The sequence below is a fragment of the Dromaius novaehollandiae genome, chromosome 5 (assembly GCF_036370855.1).
Source record: "Dromaius novaehollandiae isolate bDroNov1 chromosome 5, bDroNov1.hap1, whole genome shotgun sequence".
Taxonomy (NCBI): domain Eukaryota; kingdom Metazoa; phylum Chordata; class Aves; order Casuariiformes; family Dromaiidae; genus Dromaius; species Dromaius novaehollandiae.
In genome coordinates this window covers 72,819,662-72,847,555 of record NC_088102.1, presented here as the reverse complement: position 1 = coordinate 72,847,555, position 27,894 = coordinate 72,819,662, and the positions used below count along the sequence as shown (strand labels likewise).

The 27,894-nt window shown below is 56.4% G+C and overlaps 4 protein-coding genes across 10 annotated transcripts; 1 reads left to right on the top strand and 3 right to left on the bottom strand.

Moving 5' to 3' along the window:
• Window positions 1-562: 562 nt before the first annotated feature.
• LOC112994203 (olfactory receptor 5G3-like) lies at window positions 563-1,488 on the bottom strand. Its single transcript, XM_064513525.1, is given in 2 exon segments — window positions 563-1,041; window positions 1,044-1,488. Coding segments are annotated over 2 exon segments (924 nt in total).
• A 13,316-nt stretch (window positions 1,489-14,804) lies between these two features.
• On the top strand, window positions 14,805-16,128 carry TBX10 (T-box transcription factor 10). The gene is given in 5 exon segments (XM_026118398.2): window positions 14,805-15,037; window positions 15,124-15,225; window positions 15,451-15,622; window positions 15,783-15,938; window positions 16,030-16,128. Coding segments are annotated over 5 exon segments (762 nt in total).
• A 766-nt stretch (window positions 16,129-16,894) lies between these two features.
• TCIRG1 (T cell immune regulator 1, ATPase H+ transporting V0 subunit a3) lies at window positions 16,895-24,050 on the bottom strand. Of its 2 annotated transcripts, none has more exons than XM_026118402.2 (20): window positions 23,953-24,050; window positions 23,349-23,501; window positions 23,101-23,179; window positions 22,724-22,953; window positions 22,520-22,617; window positions 22,232-22,358; window positions 22,063-22,145; window positions 21,555-21,648; window positions 21,241-21,453; window positions 20,650-20,800; window positions 20,394-20,533; window positions 19,886-20,043; window positions 19,720-19,810; window positions 19,507-19,625; window positions 19,004-19,217; window positions 18,349-18,465; window positions 18,158-18,268; window positions 17,925-18,045; window positions 17,646-17,817; window positions 16,895-17,560 (listed from the first exon to the last, which is right to left on the bottom strand). In XM_026118402.2, the coding sequence occupies exons 2-20, from the start codon at window positions 23,463-23,465 to the stop codon at window positions 17,479-17,481; spliced, it is 2,517 nt and encodes an 838-aa protein (XP_025974187.2). In that variant the 5' UTR covers window positions 23,466-23,501; window positions 23,953-24,050; the 3' UTR covers window positions 16,895-17,478. The 2 variants fall into 2 exon arrangements, with proteins under 2 accessions (XP_025974187.2, XP_025974188.2); XM_026118403.2 differs by having other exon boundaries at window positions 22,520-22,614.
• A 601-nt stretch (window positions 24,051-24,651) lies between these two features.
• On the bottom strand, window positions 24,652-27,755 carry NDUFS8 (NADH:ubiquinone oxidoreductase core subunit S8). 6 transcript variants are annotated; one of them, XM_064513371.1, is made up of 7 exons: window positions 27,624-27,755; window positions 26,645-26,692; window positions 26,491-26,553; window positions 26,260-26,349; window positions 25,492-25,664; window positions 25,142-25,270; window positions 24,652-24,899 (listed from the first exon to the last, which is right to left on the bottom strand). In XM_064513371.1, the coding sequence occupies exons 2-7, from the start codon at window positions 26,682-26,684 to the stop codon at window positions 24,768-24,770; spliced, it is 627 nt and encodes a 208-aa protein (XP_064369441.1). In that variant the 5' UTR covers window positions 26,685-26,692; window positions 27,624-27,755; the 3' UTR covers window positions 24,652-24,767. The 6 variants fall into 6 exon arrangements, with proteins under 6 accessions (XP_064369441.1, XP_064369443.1, XP_064369444.1 ...); XM_064513373.1 differs by having other exon boundaries at window positions 26,645-26,770; window positions 27,577-27,744; XM_064513374.1 differs by having other exon boundaries at window positions 27,577-27,744.
• Window positions 27,756-27,894: the final 139 nt, after the last annotated feature.

The window sequence follows — 27,894 nt, the reverse complement described above, 5'->3', positions numbered from 1 at the left end:
TTATTCAGTAGAATAATAGAATTTATCCCATAGTTACTTTGATTTGCTAAGTACAAGAGAGAGCCCACAGTCTGCAATCTACCTTTTTAGGTAACAGAAAACCATGCCCCACTGATGTGCTGTGGTGGTCTCATTAAGTAGCAGTGAAGTACCACACATCATAGTTCATGATCTGAGTCCAACCAATTATAGAAATTTTTGAAATATTCTTCTGGATTAAGTTTTATGTATGAAAGGCTTTGGCCTGGTACATGAGATTGAATAAATGCAAGAAAACAAAATGTAAGATGATGAAAATTGCATGCTTGCAGTCCTCTGCCTATGTCTTCATTAGTTTAAATTAACTGCTGAAAACAGTTATCAGCAATTGGAGAACTGAGTTAAATCAGTTTAATCAGTTAACTTACTTAACCCTGAACCAATTGAGGATAATGAATCAGCCAATGCATTATGAAAGTCAAAGTGAAGAAAACCCAAAGAATATTGTCAATCTGAGATATATCATCAAAAACTGAGCCTGTCACCTTCATTCTCTCTGGCCATAAACATATAACATTCAGCTTTATTTTATTCTTGTGATCCTCCTCAGAGCCTCCTTCACTTCCTTATTCCTCAGACTGTAGATCAAGGGGTTCAGCATGGGAGTCACCACTGTATAGAACACCACAGCCCATTTGTCTCCTCCTCTTGATTTTTCTGAGCTTGGTTTTAAATAAATAAAGAAGGCTGTCCCATAGAAGATGCTCACAACAGTCAGGTGTGAGGCACAGGTGGAGAAGGCTTTGCATTTGCCTTTGGCTGAGTGGATCCTCAGGACAGTGGAGAGGATGGCAATGTAGGAGATCAGGACAATGAGACTGCTGGAAACACCATGTAAGTTAGCAGAAGTTGTGAGAATGATGCAGTTGAGGGTGGTGTCAGAAGTTGAGAGTAAAATCAGAAGAGAGATGTCACAGAAAAACAAATTAATGACATTGGAGCCGCAGAAGGATACATTTAATATGCCCATGGTGTGACCTATGCCGTTCATCAGTCCAACAGATACAACCCAACCATCAGCTGGAAACAGAGTCTTAGAGACATAACAACTGAATATACCAGGGGATGACAAATGGCCATGTAACAGTCATATGCCATCATAGCCAGCAGGAAACATTCAGCAATCCCCAAAATATCAAAAATGAACACTTGAGCTACACACCCAGCATAAGCAACACTCTTCTCCTCTGACATAAAGTCAACCAGTATCTTGGGGGTGATGACTGTGGAAGAACAGATGTCCACAAAAGCCAGATTGCCCAGGAAATAACACATGGGGGAGTGGAGTTGAGGGCTGGTCCTGATTAATGTGATTATCCCCAGGTTCCCCAGGATGGTGACAAGATAGATAAGCAGAAACATCAGAAAGAGGGTAACCTGAATCACTGGATCATCTGGGAACCCCATTAAACTGAATTCAGTCACTTGAGTGCAATTGCTTTCTGCCATTAGTTTGATGCACGCTTTCTGTGTGAAGTATAGAGGGGAAGATCGTTAATTCCTTGCTACTACAGTCATGTATCTCCCAGGTGAAAAACCTCTCCAGTGGGCAGTGTCACTGGTGCTGTACAGAGAGAGTCATACAAGATCTAAAGGAAAACTTAGACACAGATCAATTAGAAACAGCTTGTCAAAAGGCTTCCCAAGGAGTGGGTAAAATAAAACAGGTGCTGCAAAAGCCAAGTTCTGCCCAAGCTGTAAAATGTCTTGATATAGCATGATGTGTAATAGTCTCATTCTTTAGTTCATTTTTGAACTGGTTGTTTGGCAATGACCATTATGGAAAGTTGTACTAAGGTTACTAACCAGAGTAGCTTCACCTTCGTGATGGATTTCATGCTCTGTGATAGACTGTTCAGTTTGGGACACTGAGATTATGCGACTGAAACACAGAGAAAGTGCTTTTAAAAGATAACATTGTTTGTCTTCCCATAGGCAGGACTGAAGTCTGGCAGGACAATGACTATTCATCACCTTTCTTGTAGGCATTTGCTACCCATCTGCTTCTTCCCTCTTTGCTGAGACTCCTTTTTCATAACTACGAAACCTTAAGACACAGAGCATTATATTGGCCTCCCCCCACTCCTGATATCTTGTTTTATCAGCACAAATATTTCCTTGTTCTCTGGCCTGTCCCTAAGTCTCTAAATGGAAATGGGCAACCCCAGAAGTTAAACAATCCCTCTTTGAAAATACTGGAGGAGAGGGAGGGAAATCAGTCTCTGGACATGCCCCATCTCTAACAGTAAGCTCCCTAAATATTCATTACAAGGACGGTTCTGGTCCTCACCCAGGAATCCTTTCTGGTCAATGGGGATCATTACTTGAATATACACTCTGATAATGTAATCTTCAGACCTGCCTTCTCAACAGTTGTGTAGTAAGGAGGCAGACCAGTGAGTTTCCTGTTTTGGGAAGAAAGTACGGTGTGTCATACCCCAGAAGAAACATCACTCTTCCCTCTCACCAACATCAGAGCTTCCCAGTCTGGGAAACACAGAAAAAACATCTTTAAAGTACCCACAATGACATGACAAGGACTCCACTGAGGCAGGCACAGAAGGTTTTTACAATGAACAAACTGGGTTGGGAAGGAATGAAGAGTTATGCCTATGCTATCAGCAAAGACAGAATTACAGACCCGTAAAAGCTCCAAAAGTAACTCATCCAGGTAGCTACTGCTGGAAGGACAAATCTTTGACTGAGGAACTGAAACCCAGGACCCTGCAGAGCAGGCATGAGATAAGGACTGTAAGAGGTTTCAGAAGGATTATGTAGAAAGACAGCAGATGTTGGGAAAGCATGGAGGGGCTCTCTCCCACAGAGAGGAAAGGAGAAGTTCAAATAACAAAAGCTGACCTCTGCTCTCCCTTTTCCACAAATGGAGCACAGTGTGCACAGAACACACACAGATTTCTGCAATGCAGATGTCTAGGGGTGAGGGATACAAAACCCACACAAGTGTTCCTTATCACTTGTCCTTGTCTTCCCTGTCTTTTCCTCTCTGAGCCATTTCCCTTTTGCAAGAGAAAACTATGGGAAATTTCTGAAGACACTATTTCCTTGCTCGTGGGTCTGGCACTGGGAATTCCAACCAAGGCTGAAAGACAATGAGACTCACTTACATTTCAGTAATACCTCTCTCTGCTTCCCCCTTGAAAATCTCAGAGAGATATGGATGTGGAGAAGTGCCTGGCTTAAGGTGTACAGCAGAACTTGAAAACAAGCCACTTTCACCAAACACCCTTATTAGTTCAGCTAATATGGAGATTTGGAGACTGAGAATCTTCTTCAGTCTCTGGAGCATTAAAGAGCTCAAAGCAGATCATTATCTTTTCTCTGCACTTTTCAGTTTGGAGAAGCATACCCAGAGGAGATGACCTCAGTTCATATGAACAATGGAGCTTTGGGCCAAGGAAATCAAAGAGGACAAACCACAGAACCACATCCTATCTTTCATGTCCATTTTTTGAACAACTTCTCAGAAACAATAACAACTCCAGAAGTGTTTAGCTTGACTTTGCCATGTACAACAGAAATAGAATTGTACAATCACAGAGTCAAATTTTTGAGTTTGGAAGGGACCTCTGAGTGTCATCCAGTCCAAACCCCAACACAGAGCAGGGGAGCTTCAAAGACAGATACCACTTCAAAAATTGATACAACTTCAAAGGTTGACTGGATCACTCAAGGCCTTGTCCAGTTTAGTTTTAAAATTCTCAAAGGATGGAAATTCTACAACCTGCTTGGGCAACATATAGTGTTTGACCAGCCTCACTTTTTATTTCCCAATATCAAACTGGGATTTTCCTTACTGTGACTCATACACTTTTCCAACAGGCTCATGGCTCAGCTCCACCAAACTGTGAAAGCCAAAAATTCAGACTTCTGTATCTAAGCCTTTCACCCTCAACTAACTTCATAGAGCATATAGAGATAATAGACATTTCCTGAAAGCAGCATCTCTTTTCATAATTTGATGATAAGATCACAGGAGGTGAATCATCTGACCATGCCTTTTTTCTGTCCAAGAACTCAAACAAGAGCATATGGTGAGTAGCTGCAGCTTCTATAGCTTTGGAGAACTGAGGTGGGGCCTGGATGGTAAGATAATTGACTACAAGTCTCTTTGAAGACTTTGGCTTTCTTATCTCAAAAAGGATCAGCAATACCTGATCAAGACACCTTCCAGTGTTTGCCCACTCTCATGGTGAAACATTTTTTCCTAATATCTCATCAGAATTTCCTGTATTGCATCTTGGTTCTTTGCCTTTCACACTGCCAGTGTGCACCTCCAAAACATCTGACTGTGGCCTTCTCTGTATCCACCCACAAGGTATTTGAAGAGGGCAAAAAGATCATCCCTTCTCCAGGGAAAGCAAACCAGCTCTTCTCAGCCTCTCCTCATATATCACATGTTCCAGCCCCCTGACTAGATCAGTGGTCTCCACTGGACTCACTCCAGTGCATTAATGTCTTTCTTATTCTGAGAAGCCCCAAACTCAGCTTACTACTCCAGATGTGGTCTCACTAGTGCTGAATAGGGGCGAACAAGCCCTTCCCTCAATTTGCTGCCCATACTCTTGCTAACAGAGTCCAGGAAGTGGCTGACCTTTTTTGGCTGCAGGGGCACCCCACTGACTTGTGGACAAACTGGTGTCCACCAGAACCCCCAGGTCCTTTACTGCTAAGCTGCTTGTCATCCACTTGCCCTGAGCCTATCCAAAATGCAGGACACAGCATTCAGGTTAGCTGATCATGTTTTTATGGTCTGCCCACATCTCAAGCTTGTTGAGATCCCTGTCAGGGTGTAGTCAGAGCTGGTGCTCCCTAAGGGAATGGCAGCTGGGGGTCACCCCAGTGCAGGACATGCATGCACCAACAGGTACTGTCCTGCAGGGGAAACAGGGCACAGAACCAGGGGTTGATTAAGGGGTCCATTGACAGCTCCAGGCACCACAAGCAAAAACAAAAGTTCCAGGGTTCATCCAGGGAGTCCAGGCAGAAGCAAAAGGAGGTGGAGCCAGAAACAGGACTGGAGACAAGGCTATGAGGGGGTCCATCCAGGAAACAAGCTCGCTACACCGTAGGTCCAAGGTCCATGAGGAGGTAAAGCCGGAGTCAAGGCTAGAGACCAGTATGCCTATAACATAGCTCAGGTAAGGACTGAAGGCCCAGGACTGAGATTAAACAGAGCCCCTGGACCCATGGTCAGAGAGTGTGGGTGGAGGCCGCAGGAGAGATTAGTTATGGCAATTAAGGCCTGTTGGTGCACTCAGGGCCCTGACAGTCCCTTTGAATAGAGGCCCTACTCTCCAGTGCCTTTACTGCTCCCCTCGATTTCATATCATCCACAAGCTTGCTGAGGGTGCACTCTGTCCTTTCATCCAGGTTATTAATCAAGATGCTCAACAGTATCAGCCCCAATATCAAGCCCTGAGAAATGCTACTAGTAACCAGCCACCAGCTGGACTTTGTACCATTCATCACCACCCTTTGACCATTGCAGTCCAGCCGGTTTTCTACCCACTTTAAATTTCATATATGCAAACCACATCTCATGAGTTTGACTGTAAGAAGCCAATGGAAGATCATGTTGGAAACATTGCTTAAGTTGAGGTGGAGGACATCTACTGCTCTCCTTTGTCCACACAGCCAGTCATCTCACTATCCAAGGCAATCAGTTCAGTTAGGCCTGATTTGCCCTTGGTAAATCTATGCTGGCTATTCACAATCACCTTCTTGTCCTTCATCTGCCCGGAGAGGGCTTCCAGGATGATTTATTTCATAATATTCCTAGGGACTGAGGCACTCTGTAATTCCTGGGTCCTCCTTCTTGATGCTTGGAACAACACTTGCCTTTTGGCAGTCATCAGACACCTACCTTAAATGTGTCAGCTGAAAGGGAAAATGGACCAGAGGGCTTGAGGGAGAGAGGCGCAAAGCTGGGAGAAACATGACAAGAAGGATCAAACCTGGAGCACGAAAAAGGACTCAGTGGGGCAGCAAGTGGGGAAAACAGTGGTCTTCTGAAGACACAAAGAAAAATGGTAGGGTTGGCCCTATTTCCAGTGGCTCTGGTTGCAGATTTCGAAGCCCAATGGAAGTTACAGTGTTCCTCCTCCTTTGGTGCTTCCACAGCTCAGGATGGTGAGTACTGAGGTCAGCACAAACTACCTATCAGTGTGGGATAGGGTCACACAGTATAGTTTGCAGAAGGCAATTAGCTTAGACTCAAAAGTCTTGACGCATATCCTTTGCAGAACATGGTATAGGGCAGCAGATTGAAAACTTTTGGAGCTACACACAGAAAAGAAAGTAAAAGTCACATGGATTCCCACCAGAGTTCAGCCAGGTTTAAGACCCTGCTTCCACTCATGGTGAAGAAGGATTAATAATATAAAGTCAGATAGGGCTGGACACTCCCTTAACCTCTAAGCATTAGGGTTTTACAGACTTAGAGCCAGAGGCTACGTCTGGATCATAATCGTTTCTGGCCAACAGATGGTGATGCTGAGACACGAGAGAGTCAGCAGGAGCTGGCCCAGATGACCATTTGGTCTGCAGTACTCTAGTATTGCTTCCTCCAACTCCCCAGCACTTCCTGCACTCTCCTGTCCTCCCTTTCTTAGTACCTCCATTCCCCAACCCCCATGGGGAGCAGGACAAGTGTTCAGATGCATTTGTTATGTATTTATTTCCATGCAAGAACTACTTCTGCTTTAACATGTCCAGGCAGCTCAATCTGCATGCATATAGTTCATGCTTCCCCGGTATCTGTTGATCAGCCAGTTACAGGGTCAGAGCTCCGTTCCCCTCTCTGTCCAGCTAGAGCAGACCTGGACTCTGTGAACAGATATACATGCCTTTCTGATGGGCTTTTACTCTAAGTCAACTCTGTGAAGGAGCTTATGTGCTAAAGCCATCCTAAGGATGCCACATGCACAGAAGCTCTCCATTTCCTAGTGTGAAAGGAACATGAAGGATGTGCTGGGCCCCTGGGCAGGCAAACCCCCAAATCAGGCTCTGTGAATGAGGCTTGTCCTTGCCTGAAGGTGCAGACAGTATGAACTCCATCTGCATCCCCCGGCAAGGGGCCCCGGAGGTTGGTAATTGCCCATAGTAAATGTCTGGCTGGCTCCACTGCTGACAGGCACAGCCCTGCCGGGCCAAGACCACATGGCAAAGACAGTTTCAGCCGGAGGGCTACAGCCCCCCTCTTTTGTCCCTGCACTGTCTGATCCACACCGAGGGAACAGAGGGCACTCACTGCTTGGAAATCCTTTTGTAGGGCTTTGGTTTTCTCATTCCTGTGGTCAAGTCACCTTTCCCCAACAAAAACTCACAGGTTTTGCAGGCACTCTTGGTTTCTCACCTCTTCTTCTTCTGAGCCAGAAGCAGGATGTCTGAAATTCATCCATGTGGGAACTTGCATAGTGCTGTCCACTGCAGTATTTCCACCATTATAGGAAAAAAAGATTCTCCTAATAGCTCACAGGTCAGCAACCCCTAGGATGCATTGAGGAATGTCATCTTTGTCCCCCAGGTGACAATATGGTAGTGGATAGTTAAGCCTTATAAAGTCTTCCTGGGAAAGGTTTTTGAGGAATTCCCATAGCAGGTCTCCCCAATTCTCTTTGATTTTCTTTTAGTAAGGAATGGGAACTAGAAGTACAATCAAAAACTAGGTCTCCTTATGAACAGTAAGTGCAGCACAGAAGTTTTCCAAAGCAGGTTACAGTATACAACCATCTAGGAAGGTATTGCAACATTGTATCAAGTGTAGCAAATGAGACCCTAGATGATGGAAGTGGTTTTATTTTAAAAAAAGAAACTGAAACAACACCGATTTCTTTCGTTTACTCTCACGCTCTTACTCTTGAGTACTCAGAAGCACCAGGATGTGTGTATCCAAGCAATATGTTCAGCAGTCAGTCCCCAGGGCATGCAGTCCAAAGCATGCAGCCACTAAGGTGCTTGCATCCAAGCACTCTGCCCAGGAGCCCTTGCAATGACACAGATGAAGGACAGTGGCTATCAAGTCCTCCTCACACCTCTTCAGTTCCCAGGTTGGAAATAGCATGCTGGGTTTGGATGTGTCTTTTTGTACCCTTTCAGAGCTGGGTGGGATGAGCTTTTCCATGCTGCCCCATCCCAGTGTGTCATTAGGATTTTCTCACTGTCTCCTGTCTCCCGAACTGGGTGTCCTGAGTAGTGCCATGCAAATGTGCTGGGACCTCTCTGACCTATTAAGGTGGTGCTATCAGCACAAACCATTCCCCTGTCCTGGATCTTCACATTTCTGAGACAGATTTCTATAGACCTTCCCTGATCATGTCCAGAGCTGAGAGCAGGCCACTAGGATGTGTCCAGAATCTGAGGTTTTAAAACCCTTCTAGAGCCTCATTAAGGGGTATAGGCCATGATCTAAGATTGTTATATCATTTTGCAAGGGTAGGAAACCTAAGACACAATCACTAAGGCCTCTGAGAGGGCAACTCCTCCATATTTCCATCTTTTTCCATATCTCCCAGAGGGCCCTGGTGATGCCAGCTTGACTTGGTCACTGCCTCTGCTCCCTGCTAATTGCTCAGTACAGCTGTGCAGCACAAGCTGTCCTACCATTTGCAGGTCTTCCAGGCTTTTGTTGCTCATTACCCAGAGCTGGAAGAGAAACAGCCCAGGAATATTAACAGGTTGCAGCAAGAGCCCCGCCGAGGTGTCAGCCTCCAGAAGGCATTGTGCTCCCTCCTCTAGTGCCCTGACACCTTCTGGGCTTGCAGCTGGAGCTATTAACCGCAGGACAAGCCTTCTTCCCCTTTCACTTTAGATGTCACTGCCATACTGTTCCCTGATTGCCTTAGTTCCCCCTCGTCCTGCTCTGCATCTGCTACAAGTGCAGGAAACGATGGGAAATTGCAAACATCCCTTTGCAATGCAGACACACAGAGAGAGGAATGTGCTCTCAGGGTCACCCAGGAGCACTTCAAAATGCAGAAGCACTGCTCTCTGCTGCCTAGAAGTGTCCCCACTTTCGCATGAGGTACAAGGTAGCCACCCTCAGTGCATCTCTTGCAGCTTGTGCAGAACTCACTATCCAGGGCGGCAGCAGCCTGAATCACTCAGGCTTAGCATCATTTTTTTCTCTGCAGGAAGCCAAGAGCTGGACAGACTCTCACCAAGCCAAAGTATCACTTCCTAAAAGGAGGGGCCTCCCTTGCTTGTCTCTCTCTTTCTCTGTTCTGTGTTGGTCTCCACCCCTTCCACAAGGCTCCATAACAAAATATGAGTCTCAAACTGCAGAGAGAAACAAAGCAGAAGGAACATTTTTAAAACCTGCTAGAAAACACCAAGAAAAAATGCCAATAAAGTTTTCTTCCACTACAGAGGAGGAAATTCTGCAGAGACCAATCAGTCTGGAATGTCATGTAAAACAGTCTGATTGATCAGACCCATGTTGATCACCTTCAAATACTTGGGCTCTATGAAACCACTCCCTAACTGGCATTGTCCATCCTGAAAGCATCATTGGGGTCAGTGCTGACAGCTCTCCTGGCAGACAGATCTGCTTTCTGATGCCTTGTCATTGCAGTGCTGTGGTTACAGGGAAATCTCAGCTTTCATTTACTAAAAATACAGGAGAGGAGAACAGGTTTGTAGCCTTGGGAGGAAAGAAGCGAAAAAACTAATCAAGCTAACACTCTGTCTCAGAAATACAACAATCAGTTTCAAAAGCCTTGCGGTTTTTAAGCCCATCGCCTGATTTTGAGGACATACCACACGTTTTTAGACAACTGGAGGCACTGTGCAAGAGGATCTCTTTGAAAGAGGCAGCTGCCTGTAAGCCAGCACCCAAGTGTGGACCAGGGAGTGTCACTGCCAGCACCCAGCTGCAAGCCTGGGTGTAAGGCAACTCCTTACCTCCCAGCCCCACACTGAGAAATTCCCAGTCTCACTGCCTTTGCCCTCAGTGGCATCTAGCTATGTTTTCCCTGGCTGGGAGCCTGTGTTGAGGACAAGCTTTCCAAAGCCCAGGGAAAGGATTTTGGCAGATGTTCCTTGCTCTCAGGTTCACCCCTGAAATGCTTTGAGGATACCCTTGTGGGGTGGCAGCAGCTCCCTCCAATGAGTGAGCATGATGCGCAGTGTGGAAGCTCTGCCTGCAGCAGATGGGACCCCAAAGTAGCATGCTGTGCCCTGAGGAACATCTAGAGCATCACCTCAACCCAGCCTGCCCCATGCAGTGCCAGTCCTGCCCAGCACCAGCTCCGGCTGTGCTCAGCCCCAGGACTCAGGCCCCCTCCATCCATCTTCCTGCTGTCAGTGCACCCGCGCAGCCTCTCACACCTCCTCATCTCTGCGCTCAATACCTGCCCAACGGCAAGAGATGTGACCTGCCAGTGCTGCTGACAGCAGGAGATGAATGGGGCCAAGTCATCACTGCAGGGCACAGGGATGGAGGGGTGATGTGTGGAGCTGTAGCAGACACTTCAGTCTTGGGGAGCCATCTACAGGGCTAAGGCTCTATGGACCAGGACAGGGGATGAGCACTGTGTCCCATCAGACAGTCTCAAGCATCCTTTTCATGCTTTTTGGCCTCCTATACAGCCACAAATCCCTTCCCATCTTGCATCAGTCCCAGTCCAAAAAACTCAGCACCAGCTGAGACTGTGTTGTCCATGTAGCCCACTTTTGGCCACCCAAGACATCATCAGAGTATGAGGTCTGAAAGTTTTCCTTTCCCCATATGATGGCTGCAAGGAATTGGGAAGGATTTTAACCACCAAACCCATATGCAAAAGTGAAGCTTGAGCTGCTGCTTAGGTTAATAGTCCAAGTTTATAGCAAGGGACTGGCTTTGCTGAAGCGAGCAGTTGCAAAGCCTCTGGTGGGAAAAGATTAGAGCCCTTGCTCGTTGTCACCATCACCTGGGCATTGCTGGAGAGAGAAGACCCCTGGGAGGCTGTTAGTGACCCATGTAGAAGGCGAGGACTGAGTAGTAGTACTGCAACCACCTCCCTCACCACCACGGACAGGATGCCTTGGACAAGCTTTTCCAAAGCCACCTGCTTTAATGAGGGAGTCACAGAGGAACCCCAGCTCCTGCAAGATTGGGACCCCATTAAGCAGGTCCCAGGTCTGAATTGCCTCATCCACCACACAGGCTCGGTGCAGACACAGTCCTCTGGTTTGACCCATGCTCTCTGGGCCATGCAGCCAATACCGCAGTATAGGTGCACAGGAGCAGGCACGATCTGTGGCCCCTTCAAATATGTACCTGCAGGAATCCTGGACACTCCAGGTCCAGGCAGGCATTGTGTAAATGAACTGGTTGAGCTGGGGAGGAACGTGGCCTCCAGTTCAATCCTTGCACGTAATGTCCCCTCTGCTACTCCCACCTGCACCCTGTTCTTGCTTTTTCTTGCAGAAGCACCACGTTGCAGAAGTCAGGCAGTCAGTCTCACTCCCCATCCTCAGACATGACATGGCCTTTTCTTTGGCCTCTCTCGCTACCACAGGCTGTGCTGGTAGGGCCAGTCCATAGTCCTGCATATTCTTCCAGGTGGTGACTCCTGGCCTGGCATGGGAGATGGGGAGGAAGCAGGCCATGTGGCCTGGTACAGTGATTCTTCTCCAGCATTGGAGCCCAGAGCCCAGCACTTCTGCTGTTCTGTGGATGCAGGATCTGCTTCAGTGCTGCTGTCATGCGCCTGCAGGAGAAGCAAGGCAGGAGAAGCAAGGGATCAGTTTGGCACTGGGGTGGATGTGGGGCTGGCAGCACTCAGTGCAGGGGAAGCCCAGGGAAGAGGCTGGAGCAGGGGCTGCCAGGGCATCCTGAGGTGCTGCCAGGGGAGCAGCACCCACAGCAAGCCCCATGGACATCCTTGCACAGAACTAGTCTCAGCGCCTGCTCCCTTTCCCTGGGTTCATCCATTGGTGGCATCCATGAGACCAACCCTAGCTCAGGGTCCAACAAAACAGCCCCATCCAGGGTTTCTGGGAGCAGAAAGCAGCAGATTCGGACACATACCCAAAGCACCCAAACCCAGCAGAGCTCACAGGCCCAGGGGCAGGGACGGGCCAGGCAGCACAGGAATGGGCAAGCACCCACCAGCTGGGATCTCCCCATAGATATTTGCAGCCCAGCAGTGAGACCTGATCCTGGTAGCTAAGATAATAATAAGGGACTCATTAATAAACTGCCTGTCTATACCCATGCAGATGCTTGGTGGACAGTCACCCCACAGCCTTGGCCCCTTGGACAGTGCTCCCGAGCCCTGGCACCCACCAAAACTGTGCTCATCTCCCCTCCATCTCTGTGCCCTGCAGTGCCAACTAGGCCCCATTCATCTCCTGCTGTCAGCAGCACTGGCAGGTCACATCTCTTGCCATCGGGCAGATATTGAGCACAGAGATGAGGAGGTGTGAGAGGTGGTGCAGGCATGCTGACAGCAGGAAGATGGATGGAGGGGGCCTGAGCCCTGGGGCTGAGCACAGCCGGAGCTGGTGCTGGGCAGGACTGGCACGGTATGGGTGGGCTCGGGGGGGGTCCCCGGCACAGAGAGATAGAGGCAAGGGGTCACTCCTCCCTGCAGAGGGGAGAGATGAGACTGCTTTTTGGGATTCAGCTAGGGTAGGCTGGCAGGGAGGACTGCCTGCATCTCCCCAGAGCTACAGAGGCGTTATGTGAACTAATGAAACATTACAGAGGCCTTGAAATACTGCTGTGCTTTTTAATAATGGGTGCTGACAGCAGGCTGTCAGACAAGCTGCCGGAGGCTGTTGCATGGACAGCTGCAACATGCTAAGAACTAGGATTGGGGGTGGGGGGGAACAGCATCCGCCTCCAGCTTCCTGCTGCCTCTCTCAGCACACCCTAACTCAGGCAGGGGTCCCAGGGAGCGACCCCTCTATCACATTGGGCCACACATAGCCACCAGCTCATTATAGCTGGCTGGGGGGCTGGCAGCAGTCGGAAGCCAGGCTGGCGATTAGCTTCTCCCACCATCCCATGCCTGCCTTCTCCATCCCCATGCCACAGTGCTCTCTGGCTGCCACAGCACCCCTGCATCTGCATTGTGCCTGCACTTGCTCGCACATCCTCAGAAGCCACCTTCCTCCTGCCCTGGGGCTTGGGGTCTGCCTGGCCCCCATGACCTGCCCTAACATGAAAACAGGCAGATGTGCCCCCCCCAGCCCAGGTTACCACTGCCCCATGATCAAAGACCCCATGGTTTGACTGCCAGTGCTGGTGCCAAGAGATGGGGTTGGCCATGTGAGCCTCCCTGCTGCCAACAACCTGTCTGTGGTCAGGGCACTGCTGCCATGGCCCGCACATGCCTCATTAGGGCTGGTGCACCACCACCTCCATCCCAGACTGGGGGTTTGCTGGGCCAAGCTGTCCTCATGGAGGTGGGAGCTGGGCCTGGGCAGATGTGCAAAGAGCTGGGCTCCTCTAGGGGATAATGAGCTAGTGAGAGGTGACTTTGTCACTGGGAAAGGAAGAGGCTGTAGGGCCCAAGGAGCCTTTCCTGCTCACAAGGGGAGCTGGGCAACCAGGAGACAAATCCCACTGCCAAGGTCAATCTGGGCTTTCCCCAGGGTGAGAGGGTCTGCAGCTCCAAATCAGATGTGTTGTATGAAAGGACTAAGGAAATAGTCTGGCTTTGCTCCAGAAACAGACAGCTGTGGCCCTTTCTGGCCCCGGATACCTCTGCCCTGTGATCAAGAGCACCAGAGGATATCCCAGCCCAGCCTGGCCCTGTCCCAGGGCCACCGCTCACCTCCTGTCCATCAACAGCTCATCAAGGCGCCAAGGCAGCCTGCTTGGGGGGGGGCGGGGGGGTGTGCTCCACATCACCACAAGGCAGCCAGCCCCCGAGGACTGGTGCTGTTCTGTCCCGCTCATCACACTGCGCATCCAGGGCAGGGGAGTCTCCACCCCCGAGCAGGAGGATAAAATCCCCAGCACAGATGTGGGGGATTGGAGTCCAGAGCTGGCGCTGCCTTGCACTGGGAGGGGGCTTCAGGTCCCGGCTGCACAGAGCCAAGAGCTGGAGCCACAGCAGCCTCACACCCGCTTGCTGCACTCATGACAGGTAAAACCCGCCCGCGGCAAAGCTTCTCGGTTCCCGCTGGTGGCCTCCCCCATGCCCCAAGCTCCGGGTCCCCCACGGTCCATGTGCCGTACTGGAGCCCAGGATGCACCTGCGGTGACAGGGTGCCTGCGGCATATTCAGGGAACCACGCATGGCTGGGCTGCCAAGGGTCAGTGCATTGGTGGTGGCTCCCTTGCCATCCTCTGTTCCTGCAGGGATGAGCAGGGGCTGGCGCCATGGGGCAGGAATGGGGGCAGTTCACATAGGCAGGGCATTGCATGTGGCCCATCGCAGCAGCACCGGCGACCTTGTAAGAGCATATGGCTGCAAGGAGCGGGGCAGGGGGAGGAAAATGCTACACCTAGGGGACAGGATGCCTGAGTCCTCTCCCCACATCAGTGTAGGGAGGATGGGATGGGGTATTTAGCAGATCAGGGTGAGGGGCAGGCTGTGTGGGTTCAATTCCCACATCTGGGAAGCAAGCAGGGACGTAAGAGCAGGGACCTGCCCTGCTGTGAGTGGCCAGCCTTATGACGATGGGAGTGCTCTAGGGACTGTGAGGGACCAGGGACCCCAACCTGGCAACAAGAGGCAGAGTGGTGGGCCTAGGGCAGCAGTGAAACACCCCCTCGGTCCTCCACAGCCTTCCTTGCAGCTGGCCTGAGCATGCTGACAGGTGAGGGAAGTCCCTTCCCTGCCAGCCCCGAGTGGGCAGGTGCCACAGGAAGGCCCTGCCTGCTGGGGCCACCCACAGGAGGCACCAGACTGGGGGCTGAGGGGCCAGGAGCTGGCACGAAGAACCAGCGCGTGTGCCACGTGGCAGTGCAGCTGGAGATGGGCAGCCTCTGGGAGGAGTTCAATCGCCTGGGCACAGAGATGATCGTCACCAAGGCGGGGAGGTAGGTGCAGGTGCAGAGGCAGCAGAGGATCCTGGGTCCTTGGCACCTGGGGGCAACCCTTGCCCCCAACTTCTCCCTCCCCGCAGGAGGATGTTCCCCACCTTCCAGGTGAAACTCTCAGGGCTGGACCCGCTGGCCGATTACGTCCTGCTCATGGATTTCATCCCACTGGATGACAAGAGATACAGGTGAGGACCAGGGCACCTGGGGCCAGAACAGATGGATGGGTGGTGGTGCTGGGCCTGGCAGGGTCCCTGGCTGCTGTTGATGGCTGAGAGGGGTCCATGCTCACCCACAGCCCTGCTGCGGGCTCCCCGCAGGGCTGGACTGAGTGGCCAGAGCTCACTGCAGGACCCAGCTCCATGCAAGGTGGCCAAATCCCTGCCGGTGCTCAGCCACCACCATCCCCACAGATACGCCTTCCACAGCTCCTCCTGGCTGGTGGCAGGACGGGCCGACCCCGTGGCACCTGGCCGCGTCCACTTCCACCCGGACTCACCTGCCAAGGGGGCCCAGTGGATGCGGCAGATCGTCTCCTTTGACAAACTCAAGCTCACCAACAACCTCCTGGACGACAATGGCCACGTGAGACCCCATAACCTAAGGTGGGGGGAGGGGGCGTGTGCCAGGGCAGGGGCAGGAGAGGAAGCCCAGCTCCAGAGAGTGGCTCCATGGTGGAGAGGAAGGGCCAAGGGGGAAGATGCGGCAAACGGGTGCCCATCTCATCTCTCCCCGCTCTGCCCAGATCATCCTCAACTCCATGCACCGGTACCAGCCCCGCTTCCATGTGGTCTTCGTGGACCCCCGGCGGGACAGCGAGCGCTTTGCCCACGAGAACTTCAAGTCCTTCAGCTTCCCTGAGACTCAGTTCATGGCAGTGACAGCCTACCAAAACCACCGGGTGAGCCTCACAGAGGGACCTGGGGCACCTGGCCAGCAGGCCACCCACAGTGGGGCACCCCTTGACAGCACTCCTCCTCCTCCCTCTGCAGATCACGCAGCTGAAGATCGCCAGCAACCCCTTTGCCAAGGGCTTCCGGGATTGCGAGCCCGAGGCCTGGTAACTGTCCCCTGCCATACCGCTGCAATGAGGGGCTCGGTACCACCTGCTTGCCACCCTGAGCCCGCTTATCTTGTGCAGGTCTGGGGCGGCGGCGGGGTCCCTGCTGGGTGCACTGTCACGGACGCGGGGGGCAGCGCTCTCCTCCCAGCCAAAGGAAAAGCAGGAGAAAGGTAGTGATGCTTGGGATGGGGGCTCAGGCTGGTCCCCCACAAGCCCCTGGGCTGTGCTGACCCCACTCTACTTTTCTCTTCCCACCTCCAGGGGCTCCCAGGACCCGTCGGTGCAGTGGGGACCTGATGCCAGACGTGCCCCGCGAGCCGGCCCCGCTCCACCAGCCAGCTCTTGTCCCAGCAGCAAGTGCCCCCGGCTTCCCAGAGTTGCCTGTGCCTCCCTACCAGCCCCTCACCTACCACAGTGTGTACATGGGAGCCAAGCCCCGCGCCATGCCCTACCCCCTTCCCACCCTGCGGGCAGCCAGCTTCCACACGCTTAATGTCTACGGGACTGGACCGTCACCCGCCTTTGGCTACAGCCAGCAGTGAGGCAGTGCCAGGCATTGGCCCCTGTCCTGCCAGGGTCACACGCCTCCCTCCAGGTCCATGCCCCCCACCCCTCTCATCAGCGTAGGGGCAGACAGGACAGGCCATGCCCCATGATGACCCTCATCCTCCGCTGAGCGCTGCTGAAGCGAGTGGAAGAGGGACAGTGTGCTGGGGATGGAAACCTGCAGGCTGGGTGCTCATGTGCCCCCCCAGACCCTAAGCACTGGGCTGAGAGCAGTCAGGGAACAGTACTGCTTGGATGGCTTTTATTTGCTGCCCGAGGAAAGTCTCCCAGGGCACGGGGAGGCTGCCCGGGCCAGAAGAGCAGAAGAGGGCACAAGCATCACTGGACACATCCTGCATCCAGCCCCTCAGTGCCCCCCCAGCACACTACCCTGGGGGGTGCTGGGGATGCAGCCCTGCCCCATTGTGCCTGGGGAGCCAGCACGGACCCCCCTGCACAGGATCCTTGGGTACCCTCCCTGCCACCCCGGGGCAAAGGCAGCAGGTAGGATGGGAGCGAAAGGGCAATGTCAGCAGGGAACTTGGTTTTCCAGCACTGTTTGCCGATGCTCTGAGCCCCCTGTTTCCATCCTGAGGACACGGTGAGGAGGGCATCTGGGTGCCAGGGATAGTGCAGCACCTCTGGCTTCCTCACCACTCCACCAGGACCCCGCTCCCTTGTTCGCCATCATAAAAGAGAAGGGGGAGAAAAAAGATAAACTGCTCTGGGCCAGAGGGGAGGGCTCTGGGAAATAGTGGCCAGGCAGGACCAGCAACAGCATCCTTGCAAAAGGCACGAAGGCAGCACAACAGGGTGGCATGGCACGGCAGCCCTACTCCCAGACGTCAGGTGTGAAGGCAAAGGGGCACAGCTTGTACCCAGCACCCACGTAGAACTTGTTCTGAAACTCCACCCTGCCGAGGAGAGGGGACAGTCAGAGCTAGTGGGGGGACATCGCTGTGCCTGTCCTCCCTCCCAGTGCCTCCACCAGGGACTTACCAGTGCAGCCGCAGGGCATGCAGGAAGGCTGAGAGCCCCTCCATCACCAGCAGGATGGCCACGGTGAGCACAGCAAAGAAGGCGAAGACGGGCACCAGCACAACACCACCGACATAGTTCAGCCGTACAAACCCGTTGCGCATCACCATGGTCCAGAGGACCTCTGACAGCTCTGTGGGATGGGCACCTGTCCAGGTGAGGCTCTCCCCAGCCCTGGGGTGCTGGGCAAGGAGCCCCAGAGTGCGCAGAGATGAGCTTGCAGGGCATGGGGGGACTCACGCGCGTGCGCCAAGCTGAGGGCCCAGAGCCGCAGGTAGGACGCAGTGTTGGAGATGCAGCCCAGGCAGTACTCAATGGTGTGGATCGCCTGGTGCATGAAGACCTCAGAGAACTCGAAGTGCTGCAGAGGCAGAGGGGACGTGAGATGTCGGGGGGGGCATGGCTCCTCCGGCTCTGCCACCCACCCTGACCGTGCCAGGTTCAGGCACCTGTCCATTCGCTGGAGCCCTCACCTCGGCATCGTGAACATGTGCCCCACTCTCCACATCCTCCTTGGTGGCATTGACGGAGTTGCCAGCCTCCTGCCCCTCCAGCAGTGGCTCCTGCTCCCCCCTGGTCACTGGCTGTGCAGAGACAGGATCTAAGGTGAGACCCTGCTGCATCCCCCAGCCCAAACCAAGCGCCCCCCTGGCCTCATCCTTACCGCAGGGTGGCCCATCCTCCGTGAGTGCTGTCGGCAGTACAAGTAGAGAGGTGTTCCCAGGAGCAGGATGGGCACCGCTGCCAGAGCCAGCACCACCAGTACAGTCTGCACAGGTACCTGTGGGAATAGCAGAGAGCAGGCCCTGAGTGGTGCCCCCCCTTTTCCAAGGTCTTGCACCTGGCATGAGACACCAGCCCAAGGTCTCCACAGGTGACCCCAACAGCCCTGTGCCCCCGGTCTGGGCTTAGAGCTCCCAATGTCCTGCCTAAGCCAGGCAGCTTTGCCAGGCTGAGCTGAGAACAGTGGGAGATGCACTACTCATGACATAGGCTGGCTGCCCAGCGTGGCCGCACTTGTGGAGGGCACCACGTGGACAGGTGGGCTGCGGAGAAGCTCCTCTTCCCAGTGCTGTACCCAAGGCTCGCGCACCCCATCCCGAGCACAGGATACCCATCCCCACTGCTCCAGTCCCCCAGGGCTCCTCGCTGCTCCCTGCATGCCCAGCATCCCTGGCTTGGCAGGGCTCCTGGGTGGGGGAAGGACTATACAAGGCAGAGGGAACAAGGCAGCATGCCAAGGCCAGCCAGAGGATCAAGCTAGAGAGGAGAGGTGGGCCCAGGGAGCCCCATGGCTGCCCAGTGGCAGGAGGCATTACCTGCCCCTCGTAGAGTGGGAGGTTTTGGTCATTGGAAGTGAAGAGGAACATGTCGATGAAGTGGATGAGGATGCTGGGGGCCACCAGGGAGTTGACGGCACTGAACTTGATCCACTTGTAAAATATGAGGAAGACGAGGTAGCCAAAAAGGGCCAGCAGGAAGACCATCTCAGGCAGGAACTCCAGCACCAGCCGGTGTCGCTGCTGGAAGTGCCTGGACAGAGAGGGGCACCAGCGGGGCTCAGCCTGGCATGGCGCAGCCACCATCCCCATGTGGGCCAGATGCCCCCCATAGGGGTATAGCAGGGGGTCTGCACAGGGCTTGCACCCTGAACTGATGTAGGACACAGGACTCCTCTCGCCTGCCCCAGCCCAGTGCCACAGCCACCATCAACTCTGCAGGGATTGCCCTGCCCTGAGCAAGCCAGGCTCTGGCCCCTTAGCAGGACTCAGGGGTGGGTGGGGATGGCCGGAGCTCACAGGCACAGCAAGGGGAGACTCACACATGGTTGAAGACCCCCAGGAGGACACCAAAACCCATGTGCACGATGCCCAGCACCACGGACATTTTCATCTTGAAGGAGTTGAGGAAGTTGAGGTGGTTGGTGGCCAAGCTCCAGATCTGCCCAGGGCAAAGCAGAGTTAGTGGGTGAGGGGCTCAGCTACCTTGTCGAGGGTCCCATCCCATCCCACTACCCCCCATAGCCCCCACTCACTGGGTCAATCCCGAAAGGGTAGGGCCCTTGGAAGACACCTGTGATGTTGGGGTCCAGGGTGAGGGATGGGTGAGTGGCGAGGTAGTCAGAACTGCGGGGAGAGTAAGCGGGCGTCAGTGCAGGTGGAGGGCTCATGCCAGAGGCTGCAGGGGGCCAGGGGTCTCACCTCCAGGAGGAGTGGTTGGCCATGGTGGCCACGCTCCAGGCTGAGGGGAATATGACAGTGGCTTTGCTGAAGCACTCGTTGTAGATGAAGCCAGTGTAGATGGAGAAGGCGCCCATGAGTAGGATGAGGTAGCGCCCTTCAAAGAACGTCAGCCAGATCTGGGGGTAGCAAACGTGGCTCCTACACTGTCCCACAACCTGCCCCATACAACTCCCCCCTGGCCCTGCCCCACACACCAGTCCTGTCCCACACCACCAACCATGCCCCACACTATCCCAGCCCCACCCCACCAGTCCCATCTCACCCCATCAACCCTAGCACACATCAGCCCTATCCCACACCACTCACCCCATCCCATCCAAGCCTGCCTCACCCCACCAACCCTGTCCCACCCCACCAACCCCATCTTCCCCCACCAACTCTGCCACACACTGACCTATTCCACACCAAAGCTGCCCCATGCCACCAACCCCATCCGACGCTACCAATCCCTGCAGGCCCTGTTCACCTCATTGCTGGCCTGCCACAAGCTGGGGCTATTCTCGTACAGCACCATCCAGAGGGCAAAGAGGAACATGAGCAGCCCGTGACCCACATCCCCGAACATGATGGCGAAGATGAAGGGGAATGTGATGATGGCATAGGGTGCTGTGGGGTAGAGGGACCATGTCATATGGGACCCTCCTGGAGCCCTCTCACCACCCAGGCACTGCCCCTTCAAAGCCCATGGCCCCCTCACTCCTGCTCAGGGCAGGGGTCCTTACCAGGGTTCACCTCCTGGTAGCTGGCCACCCCGTAGGCATCCACGATGCTTTGGAAGCCAGCAGTGAACTTGTTGGTGCGGATGAGCGTTGGGGGGCTCTCCGAGGTGGGGATGCGCTGCACAAAGCACTCCACACTTGAGCCGCTCTTGTACTGCAAGGAAGGCACCCAGCATATGACCCACAGTGCCCTGCTGCCCTTGCACCCACACAATGTGGAGGCAAGAGGCCAGGGACATGCCAGAGCAGTTCTCATTCTGCTGCAATCCAGGGGGATTTGCAAGCTTTGCACAGGGCATGTACCATGGCACAGGGGTTGGGCCAGGGGGGCTCAAGCTTGGGGGGCAGCACAGGCACACAGTACACCAGAGGGGTGTCCCAATCCCTGGCAGAGGGGGCACACATCACCCTAGGCACAAGAAGTGGGGTTCATGTCCCACCATAGGCACAAAATGTGAGGGGTACATCCCTCCCTGAGCAGGGGGTGCACCTAGCAAACCTGGGCATGGAGGGCATGCAGCACTTATTGATCCCTGGCGCAGAGGGCACAGGGGCACCTACTGCTGCCCACATGAAGGGTACAGAGACACCTACCGATCCCTGGCGCAGGGCATCTTGCACCTGCGTGAGGTCACGCACGGGGCACCAGACCTCAGCAATGAGGCACTTCTCGGTGACATCAAAGCTGCACTGGTTGAGGACGAGGTAGACTGCCTTCATCTTCTGCACCCTCACCCGCCACGTGGGCAGCACCAGCACCACCTTGTCCAGCACCTGCGCCAAGTACTGCTCCGTCTCCTCCAGCACCTGTGGGCACCCGGGTGGGTCAGGGACAAGGGGGTCTAGGTGCTCACCCCCCCCCCCAGCTCGCTGCATGTCCCCCTCCATCCCTGCGGTGTCCAGCTCACCACACTGAGGTCCTGGATCTGGCTGAGCAACCCCATCAGGGTCTCCGTGCGGCTAGTCTCGCTCTCAGGGTAGGGGTACACGTGGCAGTGGAAGCTGGGACAGACACATGCATGTTGGGGGACGCAAAACACTCCCTGGGGAAGCCTGACCCATCCCCAGGGCAGCACGGGGATGCGCTCTGCCTGCAGAGAGGCGTTTGCCAGGACATCCATCCCTGCATCCCACAAGCCTCCTGGACCACAGAGACCGGCTGGGGACTCAAGACAGCGCCTCCCTTGCAATGTCCTGGGAAAAGCAGTCGGACAGCAGCACCGAAGCAGATGCACAGACATAAAGGAAGGGGTTTCACACCCAGGTGTTGCCGGGGAGGGATGGGAGACAGGAGCGGGTCTTGCTAAATAAACCTTTCCGCAGCAAAACCATGTGGCATTGGGGAGTGGGTGCACACAGGCCAAACATTTTGGGGACACGGTGCAGGGTGCAGGGGCGATGGAGCCACTCACTCACCAGTCAGAGATCTTGCGGATCTTCTGTCCTATCTGCTCGCCCCAGTAGGAGATGAGGAAGATGACCCAAGTGATGCTCTCGCCCTGGGGGCAGCGCAGGCCACATCAGCTCCAGCCGGTCCCAGCACCCCCTCCCCGCCAGCCCCCCGCCTCGGCACCTCCACGCTCACCGTGGCTGGGTCCTCCATGGGCTCAGGCATCTCCACAAAGTTGGCGACGAGGTAGCCACGGCAGGCGCGCCACAGCAGCCGCTCGAAAGCACTCACCCGCCACGGGTGAATGACACCCGCCACAAAGCTGCAAGGGTACAGGTGGAGCGGTGAGGGCCAGATGCGGCTCCTAACCCCTGGACCAGGCCCCCTGTCCCATGGCCCCTCTCCAAGCCCTGCCCCACAGCCCTGCCCGTGCCCCCCACCCCACCCCATGGCCCCTCTCCTTGCACACCAACCCCCATTTACTTGATTTTGCGGTCGAGGTGCTGGCTTACGGAGGGGTCAAGGATGGGCTCATGCTCAGAGTGGGTCCGGGGCCGAGGCGGGGAGCCCAGCGGTGCCTGCTGTGCCGGGGAGCAAAGAGATGAGAAGAGCCGAGGGGAGACCACCACAGCCCCCGAGGGAGCGCTGGGCCCCCACGGCCCCGTGCCCACAGCACCCCGGACCCACTGGGAGGCTGGTGAAGCGCTGGCCCTCGCGTAGGACGTGCAGGTATTCACGCAGCTCATGGAGGCGTCCGTGCAGCGATTCCCGGTTGCGGCTGACTTCACGCAGCTCCTGCGCCAGCTGCTCCGACTGCTCCTGGATGTGCAGGGCGTCGCGGGCCAGCGGGGCTGCCGGGTTGTCAGGGCACGGCCCCAGCACCCGCCCAGCCCTGCGCAGCTCCTGGTGCAGGAAGGCTGCAGAAGAGCGGTCAGAAAAGGGCACGGGGGGTGGCCAGGGTGCCACAAGGCTACCCCGGGAGACCCCTGCACCCTTCCCCAAACAGCCCCTTTCTCTGTGCTACCCCCCAGCCCAGCGCCCTCCCAGGGCTCCCCGGTGCTCACTGAACGTCTTCTCCATCTCCTCGCAGCGCCGCACTTCGCCCACAAACCGCCGCTGGAAAGCGCTCACGTTGGGGTTCAGCTGGGGAAGGAGGAGACCGGGGTCAGCGTCAGCCCCCAGCGGGGCCCAGGGGGAGACCAGCAACATCACATGGGGCCGGCCAGCCTCACCGCATCCCCCCTGCACATGGCAGACCCCCGGGCCGCCCACCCCAAATCGCCCCGCTGGGGCCTCCCCAGCCCCTACGTACGTCTCTGAACTCGAGCAGCCCCCGCTCGCCCAGCTCGCTGACGCAGGTGTAGGCTGAGGCCGACTGCAGGAAAAGCTGGGCCAGGCAGACCTCCTCGCTGCGGAAAAGGGAGCCCATGGCGCTGTAGGCACCACCGTGGCGTGGGGCGCCCGCCTGAGGGGAGAGAGACGCGCTCAGTGCTGGGGCGTCAAGGCCGCGGGGCCCACAGGACGCGAGGCACGGGGGCACGTCTAGCAGCCTGGCTGGCTGGCTGGGGCAGCGGAGGGGGTCTCGCTGCCGTCGGGGCAGCAAGCCAGGCTGCGGTGCCAGTGGCCGGGCCACGCCAGCCCAGCAGCCGGTGGGACGAGCCGAGGCTGCGGCCGCGGGGACCGAGGAAGTGACTGACTCGAGTCACGCGCGGCTTTTTCCGGGCGCGGAGGTTGCAAAATACTTTCCAGCCGCCTTCGCCGTCCCCCAGCTCAGCTGCCTCTGAGTCAGGGTGCCCCGGAGCGGCGAGCCCACCCTCCTTCGCGGAACCGCCGCAGCTCCTGCCTCTGCGCCGGGGATGCTCGGGCGCTACCCGGCCCCGCCGCACCGGCAGCAGCCCAGCGCCGCCCGCGCCTACCCTGGGTGCGCACCGCCGGGGCCGGGGCCGGGGCCGGGGCCGGGCGCGGGGCCGGGCTCTGCACTTCCTCTTCCCCAGGAAGGGCCCGGCCGCGGAGGGAGGGACCGACCCGCCCGGCAGCGCAGCGTCGAGCAGGGGGGGGCCACATGTACCGCCGGGGCGCAGCGCGCCGCGACCCCCACCCGCCGCAACCGGGACCCCGAGCCCAGATCCGCATCCCCCCCGTCAACCCCCTCCCCACCCGCAAAGCGCCGGGGCTCGCCGCCAGCCCCGGCTCTCCTCCCACCCGGGCAGGGCTGCCCCCCCATGGCCCCCGAGCCGGTTGCATGCACCAGCCACCCCTCCTGTGCAGAGCACCAGCACTTTGCCCACTCTGCCGTACCCCTCCTCCATCTCTGCCCACCCCCCACCACCATCCCTGCCCACCCCCCACCACCATCCCTGTGTCCTCCTGCCACTTTCCCCTATGCTGATGCTCTCTCCCATTCCCGGGCCCTCCTGCCTGGCAGAGGAAAGGACAGGACGCCGGTGCTCAAGGACCGCCGTGCCCTTTCCCAAGGCACAAGAGCAAAACTGGGAGTGACAGGTTCTCAAGGGCCATTCGGGGCCCCCCAGGCTGTAGCTGTGCAGGGGGTTCAGTCTCCACTCCTGTCCCCCCTCACCCAAAAGCTGCACACAGACACAGGGAAAACCACAAGGTCTCGGTTAGGAATGGGCCAGTGCCCCCAGCACAGATGGCTGCAGCAGCACCCCTAGGCCCTTTATTATGGGAGCAGGGAGGACACAGTGTGGCCAGGCTGCGCAGGCTCCAGCGGTCACCGGTACAGGTAATCAGCCTGGATGTTGGCTGCAATCTCAGCCTCCCACTTGTCACCGTTGTTGAGCAGCTTCTCCTTGTTGTAGAGGAGCTCCTCATGCGTCTCCGTTGAGAACTCAAAGTTGGGGCCCTGCCAGAAGTGAGATAAGAGAAGTTCTTCTTCAGGCCCAGCCTGACCTCTTACCTCCCCTGGAAGGAAAGGCTAGCTTGGCCCTTCCCTCCCGGTCTCCCTTCCCACTCCAGCCCCCAGTCTTGTAGAGCACGGCCATCGTGCAGCTCTGCTGTCTGTCCCCACTTTTGATGCAAAGGTCCGTGGGCTCTGCTCCCCTGCTCACGGCCGCGTGGAGGTGGCAAGCTGGGCTCCCCACTCACCTCCACAATGGCATCCACAGGGCAGGCCTCCTGGCAGAACCCACAGTAAATGCACTTGGTCATGTCGATGTCATAGCGGGTAGTGCGGCGGCTGCCATCCGCTCTTGGCTCTGCCTCAATGGTGATTGCCTGGCACAGAGGGGAAGGGACGCAGTCAGCTCCTGCTCCAGCCCAGAGAGGAACAGCACTCTCAGGAACACCACTGAGCCAGCCTTGAGAAGGGGGAACCAGCCTGCCCAAGAAGCCAGCTCTCCGCGGCCCAGCAGAGCCCTCAGACCCAGAGGGCAAGGAGCCAACGCAGGCTGGGTGCCTTGGGGAGAGGAGGAGGGGGACTCCCCACAGACACTCACCTGGGCCGGACAGACAGCCTCACAGAGTTTGCAGGCAATGCACCTCTCCTCCCCAGATGGGTAGCGGCGCAGCGCGTGCTCCCCACGGAAACGAGGACTCAGTGGGCCCTTCTCAAAGGGGTAGTTGATAGTGGCTGGTTCCCGGAAGAGGTAGCTCAGAGTCATGGCCAGGCCTGGAGCGGGACAGAGAAAGGAGCTTACTGCCTGCTCAGCAGAGGCAAAGGACCAGACTCCTCACAAGATGCCACAAAGGTGGTCGAGAGGCTGGAGCATGGGAGATATGTGGAGAGGCCGGGAGAGCTGGGTTTGTTCAGCCTGCAGAAGAGCAGGTACTGATGTCTGCAAACTGCCTGAAGGATAGTTACAGAACAGCGTGGTTCCATTTTCTCTCAGTTTTTCGCCCAGTGACAGGATGAGGGGCAACATGTGTAAGTCGCAACAAGGGAAACTCCCACTAGATATTAGGAGAAACACTTCCCCATGAGGGTGGTCAGGTGCTGCAACGAGGACCAGAGAGGAGGAATCTCCATCCTTGGAGATACTCAAACTTGACTGGACACAGCCCTGAAACACCTCATCTACCAAGACCTGCTATAAACAACAGGTCAGACTAGAGACTCCCAAAGGTCCCTTTCTGCCTCACTTACATCTTGTGTTGGGCAGCAACATGCCAGCAGAGGCATGGCATGCGACATTACCATGGGAGTCTTCCACACCAGCTAGTATGGAACTGCACTGCCACCACCCGCTGCTGGATGTGGGGCTCACCTCGGAAGAGCTCTGTCCACAGCAGGGTCTGGGCAGCCCGATCAGTGATAGACTTCATGTCCATGGCTGGGTCCTGGACATTCACATACTCTGCAGGGAGAGAGAAACTGTCCCTGCTCTGTGTGGGGTGTAGGGGGAAGGAGCCGCACAGAGGCAGCCCCTGCAACGATGCCACAATGGCACCACTGGCACAGCCTGAGGGAGCAGGTCACGCCAGGCTCTGGTACTCACTGTAGGACTCCCTGGGGGCAGTGGTGCTGAGCGGGCGCAGGCAGCACAGATTAGCCGGCGTGCCTAGGGAAACAGAGAGGGGTCAGAGACAACTCGCGGTGGGGGTGCCGGCGGGGGGAGATTGGGGAAAGCTGGCGCCCAGCAAGGCCCTTACCTGTGCGGGCAGCCTGGTACAGCAAGCGCAACGCTGCCATGTCCAGTCCTGCAGCAAGGACAGTGGCCTGTCCCGTCACTCACTGCCAGCCTTGCCCCAGGCAGGCACCCAGCCGGCACCACAGGGCTGCCACCCACGGAGGTCCAGGTGCCAGCTGGGACGGAGCCAGCCACAGAGGCCCCGGACCAGCATGGGACCCAGGCGTCCTGGATCCCCCACTTCCCATAAGGGACCCAGGTATCCTGGTCCCCATCCGCCCACCCACCAGAAAAGACCCTGACCTTGAGACATTCTGAGCCCCCCTCTCTCACAAGAGACCCATGCATCCTGCCCCCCCCCCACCTCCCACAAGAGACCCAGGTGTCTTGCTCCCCCCACCTCCCACAGGGGACCCAGATATCCTGCCCCCCCCACCTCCAAAAGGGGACCCAGATATCCTGCCCCCCCCACCTCCAACAGGGGACCCAGGCATCCTCCCCTATCCCAACCTCCCACTAGGGAGGGACCCAGGCATCTTGCCCCACCACCTCCCACAAGGGACCCAAGCATCCTGCCCCCCCACCTCCCACAGGAGACCCAGGCGTCCTGCTCCCCCCACCTCCCACACGGGATCCAGGTATCCTGCCCCCCTCATCTGCCCCCCCATCTTTCACAAAGGACCCAGGCGTCCTGCCCTCCCACCCCCCCCCCTTCCCACAAGGGACACAGGCGTCCTGGCCCCCGCCCCTCCACCACAAGAGACCCAGAAATCCTGGGCTCCCCACCCCCGCGCAAGGGACCCGGGCGCCCTGCCCTCCCCCCACACCCCGCAAGGCACCCAGGCGTCCAGATACCCCCCTCCCGGGGCCCAAACATCTCGACTACCCGCTTCCCAAGGGATCCAAGCGTCCTGATCTCCCCGCTCCGCTCCCTCGGGCCGCAAGTGTCCTCACCATCCCCCGCCCCGGCGAAGGACCCAGGCGTCCAGGCCCCCCCTTACCTCCCCCCAAGGACCCAGGCGTCCTGACCCCTGGCCCGCCCCCAAGACGAAGCGCGCAGGCGCGCTCGCAGGCGGCGCCTGCGCAGAAGGGCGGCGGCGGTCACGGGACCGGGGGAGGAAGGGGCGGGGCGTGCCGGGGGCGCGCCGGTGACTCAGACCCCGGGTCGGAGCGGGGGGCGGGCCAGCCAGCGCTCAGCTCGCCCCTCATTGGCTGCGCTGAGACCGGGGACGGCGGAAACCGGCTGGTGGGAAGGCGCCGACGGGGGTTGGC

Coding starts and splice junctions, on each gene's coding strand:
- TCIRG1 (XM_026118402.2), bottom strand. CDS start 23,465: ATGGGCTCCCTTTTCCGCAGCGAGGAGGTCTGCCTGGCCCAGCTTTTC. Junction 22,954..23,100: donor GGAGATGGAGAAGACGTTCA/GTGAGCACCGGG, acceptor GCTCTTCTGCAG/CCTTCCTGCACCAGGAGCTG. Junction 20,801..21,240: donor ATGCCCTGCGCCAGGGATCG/GTAGGTGTCTCT, acceptor CCTTCCTTGCAG/TACAAGAGCGGCTCAAGTGT.
- NDUFS8 (XM_064513371.1), bottom strand. CDS start 26,684: ATGGCAGCGTTGCGCTTGCTGTACCAGGCTGCCCGCACAG. Junction 26,554..26,644: donor GTACCAGGCTGCCCGCACAG/GTAAGGGCCTTG, acceptor CTGTTTCCCTAG/GCACGCCGGCTAATCTGTGC. Junction 24,900..25,141: donor CTGTGGATGCCATTGTGGAG/GTGAGTGGGGAG, acceptor CACTTCTGGCAG/GGCCCCAACTTTGAGTTCTC.